The 11,803-nt window shown below is 36.2% G+C and overlaps 1 protein-coding gene across 1 annotated transcript; it reads right to left on the bottom strand.

Annotated features, from left to right (window-relative positions):
* Positions 1-9,272: 9,272 nt before the first annotated feature.
* On the bottom strand, positions 9,273-10,350 carry LOC108370373 (uncharacterized). The gene is made up of 2 exons (XM_017625705.1): positions 10,064-10,350; positions 9,273-9,985 (listed from the first exon to the last, which is right to left on the bottom strand). The coding sequence occupies exons 1-2, from the start codon at positions 10,341-10,343 to the stop codon at positions 9,273-9,275; spliced, it is 993 nt and encodes a 330-aa protein (XP_017481194.1). The 5' UTR covers positions 10,344-10,350.
* Positions 10,351-11,803: the final 1,453 nt, after the last annotated feature.

Genomic DNA, 11,803 nt, shown 5'->3' with positions numbered 1-11,803 from the left:
CATAAGAAAAGCTTTCGGCTCGACAGCTTTGACAATGTTACGCTGAATAACTCTACAATACGGTACGTTGACTCCGCCAAAAACCTTGGTATAATTTTCAACAGGACTCTAACCTGGAACAACCACATCTATGGAGCGATCGGGAAAGTTTATGGTATGCTGCGGTCCTTATGGGCCACTCAATATTTTACCCCAATTAAAATCCGCCTACTTCTTGTTAAAAGTTACCTGATACCGACACTCTTATATGGTTCAGAATTATTCGCTAAGTGTGATAGTGTATGCAATAAAAAGCTTAATTTACTGTACAACAATATTTCCCGGTACATATACGGCATTAGAAAGCGTGATCATATTTCGAATTTTGGCACAAAGATTTTTTCAATCTCGTTTAACGATCTATTAAAGGTAAGGTGTCTCGTAATGCTGCATAAAATTCTAGTTACGAATGAACCGCAGTATCTAAAGTGCCGATTACACTAGACCCGGTCAACTAGATCTTCACAGCTGTTACACTCGAAATACAACACCTCAATATCCGAGCGGCAATTCTTTGTCCACGCTATTCGTCTTTGGAATGGCCTCCCATCCGCATTGAGACTTATCAAAAGCATTGTGCGTTTTAAAAGCGAGCTCTACAAATTTTTTGCCTAATGAAATATAGATATGTATAACTAATCGTTCCTTCTGCTGTTTTTCCTTATTACTCTTCTCTTTCCATCCCTCCTTTTCCTATCTAAGATAAAGGTAGATATAAGATGCAAACATTTTCACTAGATTTAAGTTGCTTTTTATGTAATTTTAATTGTGGCAGCGTTGAAATATAGCCCACGGCTGTTGCGTTGAAGCTTAAATAAAAATAAAATAAATAAAATAAAAGATTTATATACATACTAGCTTATACCCGCGGGTTTCACCCCGCGCTTTTATACAAATAGGAAAAATTATTTAATGATGTTAGATTTTATTTCTGTGCCCATTTCGTTATAGCTCGTTATTTTCTAAGCGAGTTAAGGTATTTAGGCCGTTTAAAACTATGAAATTATAAAATCTCCTCTCTCCTCCCTCTAAGTTTACCTTAAAAGGTTTCCAGGTATACGACGCGTGAACGTGCCACGGCGAGTTCCAATATTTCCAACTCAAATTTAGTAACCTGGCCTTGATAAAATACCACTTCTCATTACTGTAGCAAATGCCTCAAGAGAGCTTTAGATTATAAGGTCGAACCCGGCTCTCCCTTTTCCATTTAATGAAATTTATTCTGTCTTCCACAAACACTTCCAGGGATATGTGGCAAGAAAAAGTCAATTTGTACAGGAAGTGCCACGCCCATTTTTCTTATAACCCTAATCTTCTTCCATGAATTTAGAATTGATTTTACATACCCCAGTACCAAGTCCCAGTACTCTACCATGAACATCTCTGGAGATATGCAGTATAAAACAGTAAATTTGTACGGGAGGTACCATGTCCCCTTTTCGAATAACACAAATTCTTCTCTATGAGTATGGAATTAATTTTGTATACACATCTCGGTGCCAAGTTCCAGTCCTCTGCAATAAACACCTCCAGAGATATGCAGCATAGAAAAATCAATTTGCATGGGAGTTGCCACACCACCTTTTCCAATAACTCTCATTTTTCTCCATGAGTATGGTATTAGTTTCACATACATACATGCATACATATGTATTTCCATACCAAGCTTGAGTGCTTTACCCCAAACATTTGAAGAGATATGCAATATGAAACTTTCAGTCAGTATGGGAGGTGCTACGCCTCTTTTCCAAAAACGTCCATTTTTCTCCGTGAATATGAACATGATTTCACACAGTGTTGGCAAACTGTTAATCTGATTAACGATTAAAATGTTAATCGCCTTTGACGATTAAAATTAATTAGTCGTAATCAACTGTACGATTAATGATAACATTTTTTTAATCGTTAATCGCTGGCTGCGATTACGTTTAATTAATTTAAAACATTAATCGTTAATCCAATTAAAAATAAAATCTGATTAATTTGTCTAGTTTGTCCGAGTTTGAAACCAAACACCAGTTATAGTAATTATTTTGTGTTTTACGCTTATAAAAAGCACGTAATATAAAAAAATAATAATTATTGTTATTAGTAATACATAAACTGGGAACTTTTACAAACCTAGTTTGTAAAACGTTTGTTGGTATACATATATCTTAATGAAAATGCACACCAAATTGCTTAGATTGATGAGGAAACCCGACTTAGCCATACTGGATTAACTTGCTTTGTGTGCACAGGAAAATTCCAGCATAACTTAATTAATCACCAAACCTACTTGATCAAATTAAGAGTTAATGATTAAAAATTAATTTTTTAATCGCGGTACGGTTAACTGTTTAGTCGGATTAAAATTAATCATGATTAACTGTAATCAGATTGAATTTAATCGAATTAACTAACTAATTAAAACATCAATCGATTAATGCCAACATTGATTTCACATACATATCACTATACCAAGTTTCAGTTCTCTCCCACAAATACTTCCAGAGATATGTATGTAATATGAAAATTCCAATTTGTATGGGAGGGGCCTTGAGTTATCGGACTTACTTTCAGTCTAAGACCATCCTTCCGAAATCCGTAGTAAGTGTACTAAATTCCGTTCTGATCGGAAAACCGGTTAAGGAAGTAGCCTATTTTTCAATCCAGGTCATAAACCATCTTTGAGCAAAATTTAATTTTCAAACAGGTGGCAATTCTTAAAAAAGTAGCCTATTTTCCAGTCTAGGTCATAAGCTATCTGTGTGCATACTTTCATGCAAATCAGTTCAGTCATTTCCACGTATTAATTTAATTAAAGTTTCCTAATACGTGATAACTCTTAAAATAGTAGCCTATTTTCCAACATAGGTCATAAGCTATCTCTGTGCGAAATGTCATGCAAATCTGTTCAGTCGTTTCCGCGTATTAATTTAATTAAAACTTTTTTAACAGGTGGCAACTCTTCCAAAAAATTTGCCTATTTTCCACTGTAGGTCATAAGCTATCTGCTTGCAAAATTTGATGCAAATCCGTTCAGTCTTTTCCACGTATTAATTGAATTAAACTTTTTTGGCAGGTGGTAACTCTTAAAACAGTAGCCTATTTTTCAACCTAGCTCATAAGCTATCTGTGTGAAAACTTCCATGCAAATCAGTTCACTCATTTCCGCGTATTAATTAAATTAAACATTTCTAACAGGTGGCAACTCTTAAAAAAAGTAGCCTACTTTCTAACCTAGGTCATAAGCTATCTATGTGCAAAATTTCATGCAAATCCGTTTAGTCGTTTCCGCGTATTAATTTAATTAAACTTTTTTAACAGGTGGCAACTCTTCCAAAAAATTAGCCTATTTTCCACTGTAGGTCATAAGCTATCTGCTTGCAAAGTTTCATGCAAATCCATTCAGTCATTTCCGCGTATTAATTTAATGAAACTTTTTTAACAGGTGGCAACTCTTAAGAAAGTAGCCTATTTTCCAATCTGGGTCATAAGCTATCTGTTTGCAAATTTTCATGCAAATCCATTCAGTCGTTCTCGCATATTAAATAAATGAAACTTTTTTAACAGGTGGAAACTCTTAAAAAAAAATAGCCTATTAACCAATCTGGCCCATAAGCTATTTGCGTACAAAATTTCATGCAAATCCGTGCAGTGGTTTCCGCGCGATGATTTCCCAAACATCCAAACATACAAACTTTCACATTTATAATATTTATTAACCAATCTGGCCCATAAGCTATCTGCTTACAAAATTTCATGCAAATCCGTGCAGTCGTTTCCGCGCGATAATTTCACAAACATCCAAACATACAAACTTTCACATTTATAATATTTATTAGATTTCATAACTGATCACTTCATTTTTAATATACATATGTATACGTATTTAATATGTGCATACATTATTGCCATTGCGAATCACATGAACAAAAATCATAAAAACGAAAATGTGACGCCAGTGGCGCACCCAGGAATATATTTTGGGAGGGATTTATACTTCTGAAAATTCGCTTCAGATAATATGCTCTCTAAGGTACATTTATGCAAGTTTTTTCATAAATTGCACTTTATTTACATAAAATTAGCAAAGAACTCAAACATTTGTAACCGACTTCGAAAAAGGGAGAGGTTTTCAGTTCGTCGGAATATTTTTTTCTTTTTAATGTATGCTACCGCATAACTTTGAACCATGTGAACCGATTTCAATAATTCTTTTTATTTTTAATCGGAAAGATGGTACTTCAAGGGTCGTCCCGTAATTTGAAAACTACTTGTTTAATATAAAGTTCTATAAACACAAGATGCGCTCAACTTTCAAAAGTAATGAAAAAATTTAAAAAATAGTTTTAATGCTCATTTTTCTCGATTTCTGGTGTCTGGTTTTCGATTGATATGGTGATTTTTCATGATTGCCTAATTTTTTTAATATTTCGAATAGCTACCGGAAAAATTAAATGAACTTTCATTTTTATTATGTAGGTAATTTTGGTGGAACGAATTCGAATTTGGTAAATTAAATCTTCGAATCCTTGTTAAGTACATATCAGTGGTAAACTCTTTTAGGCTGTAAGGTGTAAAAAACAAAAGTAAGTGAGTATGCATTGCATATTTTTAGGACAATGGTTTCATTCGCAGTTAAACTTTTAAGAGCTCTCAAGAAAAACGAAAAAATCTTATAAAATGACGCAGAAGAAATGGAATAGAAATTTTCTTCTATCAAAATTTCTTAAATCAGTTTGCATCTCTCAAGGAAAAAATGCTCGTATGTTTATTTCTTCAAGAAAATTTACTGCAAAAGCAAAGTGCTTTTTAATAAAAAATATTTCTTGTCTTTTTCTTGAGAGCTGGCTTTAGCATACAGTTTGCATTTCAGGTTATTAGATTTAGGGGGGGTTTGAACCCCTAAACCCACCCCTTGTGTGCGCTAATGTGTGACGCCAATATTTCTTGTTTAAAATGTTTTAGATCCATCGCACACCACGGACTTTATCGGCCGTCGATTTAGTTGAGCTCGCTAGTCTTTCCATTGCACCACAACTAATTGGTAGGAGCGATTAAGTTGGTGTAGTGTGCGCACCTCTATACATCTTCATGTGCATATTGCAAGCGAGCCCTACTATTTAAATAAGCGGCCGATAAATTCTGTGGTGTGCGGTGGCTCTTATTGCTGCATCCTTTTATTCCGTGTGTTGCAATATCCACGGAGGCAGCAGTTAATTTTTTCTTAATTTTTTATGAAGAAAATTATTTAAAAATATTAGAATATTCCTCTACTTTTATGTTTGGCTTTCCTGTCTTTTATTTTTCCAACGTCGAAAGCTGGATTTTTTTTTTTTAAAGTTGGTACAAAAAAACGAAACACGTTTTGTGTCAGATAGCTAACATGGCGGATAAGAAGAAGTAGTGATACTACCTTCTAAAAATTATTGTATCATGGCTGTAACTCATTCACATGTTAGGGTAGTTATACATACATATACTTGTGCACACATATATTTGAATTTGCACTGGGGTGGTTGAATTGAATTTAATCTTTATAAATACTTGTTTTTTTTTAGGTTCTTTAGGTTTAATTAACTTTGTAATTAGGCTAAGCTTCGTGAAATAAAAAGAGAGACCAATGGAAATACTATTGTTAAACATCTGAAGGGCTAAGGGTTTCGAAATGGAGTGCTGAATATTTACATTTTTGGTATGGGTGTTACACTGGGGCCGTAGACCGATGACTCGACTGGGACGAGACTGATAGACGAATAGACAGACGAACTAAGTCAGGCAAAGGGGGCGTTGCAATAATATTAGGAGTCAGCGCAACGCCCATGGCTGCATATGCGAGACACGCAGAGGGGGTGGGACGACTCCACCTGACAGGACAGGCCTTTCCTTGTTTCTTTGCTTCCGTTCCTTTTTCATTGTGCTCGGGTTTCTTCCCTACTTTCTTGTTATCCTTGAAACCAGGCATGAATAAATTTTGTTTATGTGTGGTAGGTATGGCGGGTGGTAACAACCCCCCCATCCGGCAAGCTATCCTGGGCCTGGAAAACCATGACTGTATACCACCTGGCCTTAACCGACAGGTACCGACATAACAATGGCGCCCAACGGTAATAGCCCAATAGTTTGTTTAATTTTCCCATCTTTGTCCCTTTAACTTTTAACTCTTCGTTTTCTTCCTTGATTCCTTCTGTTCTAATTTCCTTTTTTTTATTCCTTACTTTCTATCGGACGAGTTAGGGCCAGTAAGACAACGTCACTTGCGGCCACCGTAAGTGACTAGTGCCTGAGTGCCTAACATGGGGGAGAGTGAACATCAGAACTTCGAAGTGCCTTCGTTGTTGCTTCAGTGCGCTGGTGAAGAGGGATTCGAAGTTGTGGTGTCACTAGTAGCTGTTTTTGTTTTGAGTTTAGTGAAGGCAAGCTATGAGCTACCTAGTGTGCGATCCAGCATCGTGCATTGGTGAGGTTCATAGTAGGGGGTAGTGGGGGGAGTGTGGCATCCAACGTTGAAGCTACGGCATTGGCGGTTGACATGCCACACTAGATTGAATAGTAGTTGGGGGTTAGGTGACATCAACGTAGGACTGAACACATACGGACTTAACGCGCTCACTATGACCTTGCTCAGTGTAACACCACCCACACACCAAAGTATTTGCATATCTTATTCACAACAACAACTACCACAAATACTTTTATGCTAATCAATATTAGTAATTACAAGTGTATAAAAACAAAATATAAGAAATTAATAAAGATCCAGATGGCAGAAGAGATCCACCTAAGTGAAAAAAATAATAAAAATAAAAATCAGCACTTTGAATTTTGATATGGGTTACTTGCATATGTACAAACTATCTATATATATAATACGCGAAGGCATTTTTTGTGCAGCATAAAAGATCTGCACCGTTCGTTCGATTCTCAAGAATGGGGTGTCAAATTTAAGCGCTTGGCCTGTAGATGTGCAATAAGGTTTTATTTTTTCGAAAAGAATTGCCACCTGTTAAATAATTAAACTCAAGTTATTTACTAATCAATGCCCTCAGATCGGCACCGTTCGTTCGATTTTCAAAAGTGAGGTACCAAATTAAAGGGCTTAGGGTGTGGATTAGGCTGGGTCGATTTTGTATGGGGGAAAATAAAAGTCATTTGACCGCATTGTAATAGTAATATTATGATGTCTTAGGTCTAAGCCAATTGTTATTGGCCCAGAAAGATTAATTTAAAACTTATCTTTAGCCCGCGCAATTGAATCAAAGTGTATAAATGTTGAAAATGAAGCTTTGGATTGAAATATCTATGGAATGCGTTATTGTTATGAATAGAACGATATATCAAATTAAGGGCTATTAAATTTAGTAACTCACGTTCATTTATCATTTTTCAATAAGTCTATACGTTTTTACGATAGTAAGATAAAACTTACAAAAACTATAATCTTCCCTTATGAATTTTCAATTCTTCATTACTTCAGCAAACAAGTGAAAAATACAAAAAAGTGAGACGAGATTTATTTCAAACGTTTTAATATTTTCGGATGTTTATATAATATTAAAATGACCATGGACTTGGTCTCGCCGATTTGGTCAGTTTTCAAGATCGTGGTGAATGAATGTATTGTCAAAGAATAGGAATCGTTTGACAAATTAATAGTAGTTTCAAGCATATAAGTATTTGCATACATTAACATAATACAATTGGGGTGAGAAACGCCCATTTTAAGTCTATTTATGCAGTATTGAAAATTAGTGCGGAATGGTTTCATTAGTCACCAGAGAAGCACATTTTTCGCGGTTTCTAAATTTGCCGTTGTATGAAAGTAGGGNTTAATGCTGTTCTTTACATCTTTTGACTATAGGCCAGTGCAATTATCAAGAGAACAATTACAATTTTCTTGAAAATAAATAAGTTTGAGATTAACGGCAAGCTAAAGTGCTGCGAGAAATGACATTCGACTTTATCTTTTGCGTTAACGGATTCATTATCTAATAATATGCACAACCCTTTTTACTGGACCCAGAATTTTTAACAAGAATTGGTCTTATTCGACTAGTGTGCTGTGGGTCACTTGGCGGTCGATGCGCGGGCTCTCACAATTAAAATAAAATACTAATATTTTGCAGACCTGTTGTTGACTTCATGATACAATATATTTTCACTATTACCAAGGGATTTGAGAAAAATTAGATTTTCGACCCGCCCTAGTGTGGATGTTCAAGAAGGTTTTACCTTTTCGAAAAAAAGTTGCCACCTGTTAAGAAATTAAGCTCAAATTAATTAAAAAGTTAAATCAATTACTAATTATGGGTATCAATTGAAATGGTTTTGAAAAGGCTTTATAACTTAACTACGTATAGGAGGGTTAACACATGTTAAAAAAAATGTAATTAAATCTTAATTAAAGGAATTTAGTAAGTCAATAAGGTATCGCTATATGGGTGTCATACAAAAGAGGTTTAAGAAAGTAGTAGTTTGCAAATATTTTGAACAGGGTTGCCACCTATTTGAGAAGTCTAATTGAACTATTTTTTATATGAAATATTAACGATGGATGTCAAATAAAAGAGCTTCAAGAAATACTTAGTTTGACAATTTAGAACATTTTTGATGTGTTTGAGGGTTGCCCCAGTTTAAAGGGCTAAACTAAAATTATTTAATAAGTTAAATGAATTACTAACCGATGGTTATCCATGGAAATGAGTTTAAAATCCTTTATTTATGAACTATATTTAGGAGGATTGCCACGTGTTTAAAAAATAAATTTCCACTCAATTCATCAGTTACATGAAATATTTATAACAATGTCAGACGAAAAATATGTAAGGAAATTTTAGTTCGAAAATAATTTTTAAGAGGGTTGAAAGTGGTATTTCGTTTAATTATACATAAGGGAACGTACCCATACTACGTGACCCACTTTTTGCAATTTTTAACTCCCCCCTCCCACCTCGGTGACCGTGGGTAGTTATTCCAAGAGCCCCCCCTCCCCCTACAGTTTTCACGTAGTAATTCATAAATATGGTTTTGAATCATTTCTTGCTAACAAAAAGTTGAAAAAAAATATATTTGGCTTATAATTGTCTTTATTAACACGACGCTTCCTGCGTGACGGCAGGAGTGCTTTCATACCTATAATTAAAAGTGGAAAAAATATTATCAAGATAAAATGTCAAAATATATCTTAAGCAGAACTTAAATTATAGAAACAAATGTCCCGTTATTTTTATTAACCTTTATTTTCCATCTCAATCATTTTCAACAAACACCTTCCCAGCATCAATCCACTCGGATACATCGTATATCACGGGGGCGGTAACATCGGGAGTTTCCTCAGACGTGATTATTATCTCTTCATTGACAGCCTCGACATCTATCCACTCCACGCTTTCCTTTATGACACACAAGGCCTCCTGTGGTCTCCTGGAGAGAACCCGCAGAGGTCGCACGCGAGACACGTCATCCACCGCACCACCATGCACGTTTTTTCGATGGTTGTTCATAGAAATTTTTGAGGCAAAATAAAGTCCACAAATTGAGCACGTCCTTCCGGTGATGTCGGCTTTAATAGATGGGCAGTATGTATCGTAGGGTATTTCTCTACCCTGTGAGAGATCCGGACGTAGTGTTATACATTGCCGAACAAGCAATGATGGAAAAATTTCCGATCTGACTTCATCTGGGCTTGGTATACCGAAAGGGTTTTGTGACATCGGGAAAGGTGCCGGCAAAAAGCCTTGGTACAGAATATTATTTAGTGCCCTTCCGCGAGGAGCACAGCAGGAATCATCGGCACACTTAATTATTTGAAGAAAGTATTGACTTTCACGAACGTGATTCCCATACCAGATGTCAGAAACTTGTGTAGGTTCCGGAAGGACTTCTCCAGGAGGCACATATTCTGCTATCACGTTGTGGCCGTCAATAACCACCTGGGACCAAATCTCAGCTAATGTTTCGCCTGAAAATAACAAATTAAAATTTAGTTTTTAATACTATGGTAAGAGAGAAGACTGTATGCCACTCTATTAAAATATACCTGCATGCTGAAAGTTTTTCAATTCTAGCTCATTATCGATGGTTTTCCCTTGAGAATCGAGATGGGACCCGTAGTGCTCATAAGGAAGTACTACCGTGGCTAGATCACGGCTCAATGGCGCCATCCTTCGCTCAACTCGGTTGTAAGCCGATCGACCGGGTGCATTCGTAAACATAAACAGCCCGTCCAAATCGTACTCTTTAAAGTGTGATATACAGTGAGATATGACCTTTTTATAGCGTGGATTTTCATCCGGTCCTCCATCCACTGAAAAAATCATCACAGGTTTGAATTTACCGTCCTTTCCTAAGGCCAGATTTTTAAAATCATCTAATGTGAGAAGTTTGATAAGGTCTTTGGCGTGAGTTGTTGCTGTCGAACTACTATGCTTTCCACTGCGGATTGCGATATATGTTGGACCAGAATATGTAACCGCTTCTCTTCTACCCATGCAGTTCTCTTTGATTATGATACCAGCATACACAGATGGAGTCAGTTGGTGGCGTACTCCAACAGCAAAGTCATGGTCATCGAGGCGNGATATACAGTGAGATATGACCTTTTTATAGCGTGGATTTTCATCCGGTCCTCCATCCACTGAAAAAATCATCACAGGTTTGAATTTCCCGTCCATTCCTAAGGCCAGATTTTTAAAATCATCTAATGTGAGAAGTTTGATAAGGTCTTTGGCGTGAGTTGTTGCTGTCGAACTACTATGCTTTCCACTCCGGATTGCGATATATGTTGGCTTCTTTTCTACCCATGCAGTTCTCTTTGATTATGATACCAGCATACACAGATGGAGTCAGTTGGTGGCGTACTCAAACAGCAAAATCATGGTCATCGAGGCGCACTTTATAACTCAGATGCATTAAAACAGGAGCCTGTACTTTTGCAGCTGTTTTTCCAATCGGTACCTTTGCCTTATCATCNAAACAGCAAAATCATGGTCATCGAGGCGAACTTTATAACTCAGATGCATTAAAACAGGAGCCTGTACTTTTGCAGCTGTTTTTCCAATCGGTACCTTTGCCTTATCATCTTGAGAGATAAAAACTACTTGTTCAGGACCATGTTCTGTTCGCATGTTTTCTGCACGTACTATTTTGTTCTTTAACTCTTTTTTCTTCAAATCAGTATCATGCCTTAATTTTTTTATTTCCTGCTCAATCCCGTCTTTTCCAAGTCCTGCATCTCGCTTTCTTACGGTAGCATTTAATTCGGCTTCAAGTACTGAAATTTCAGATTTTAAAGCATTCTGTTTTGGTGTCGGAGCTGTTGTAGATACAGATGAAGAAGGTATTGAAACAGAAGATTGAACGGAAAGTTCATTGCTACTGTAGGCTAGAAAAATAATGTAACCAGTATTATATCACTACCCATAAAATGAAAAAATCAAAATCNGCTCAATCCCGTCTTTTTCAAGTCCTGCATCTCGCTTTCTTGCGGTAGCATTTAATTCGGCTTCAAGTACTGAAATTTCAGATTTTAAAGCATTATGTTTTGGTGTCGGAGCTGTTGTAGATACAGATGAAGAAGGTATTGAAACAGAAGATTGAACGGAAAGTTCATTGCTACTGTAGGCTAGAAAAAGAATGTAACCAGTATTATATCACTACCCATAAAATGAAAAAATCAAAATCTAAGCTACGAAAGTTAGAGAAAAAAATATACATCGACATTGGCAGAGCAGAAAGCGGTTGGTTATACCTTTCCGAGAAATAGAAACAGACTCTGTAG

The sequence above is a fragment of the Rhagoletis zephyria genome, unplaced genomic scaffold (assembly GCF_001687245.7).
Source record: "Rhagoletis zephyria isolate East Lansing unplaced genomic scaffold, Rhagoletis_zephyria_1.1 Rzeph_scaffold_04185, whole genome shotgun sequence".
Lineage (NCBI taxonomy): Eukaryota > Metazoa > Arthropoda > Insecta > Diptera > Tephritidae > Rhagoletis > Rhagoletis zephyria.
This window is presented reverse-complemented; position numbering and strand designations above follow the sequence as displayed.

Bases quoted from the DNA above. Each gene is read 5' to 3' on its own strand.
- LOC108370373 (XM_017625705.1), bottom strand. From the start codon at position 10,343: ATGATTTTTTCAGTGGATGGAGGACCGGATGAAAATCCACGCTATAAA. The intron at 9,986-10,063 runs GTATATTTTAAT...TGTTATTTTCAG, and splicing joins GAAAAACTTTCAGCATGCAG to GCGAAACATTAGCTGAGATT.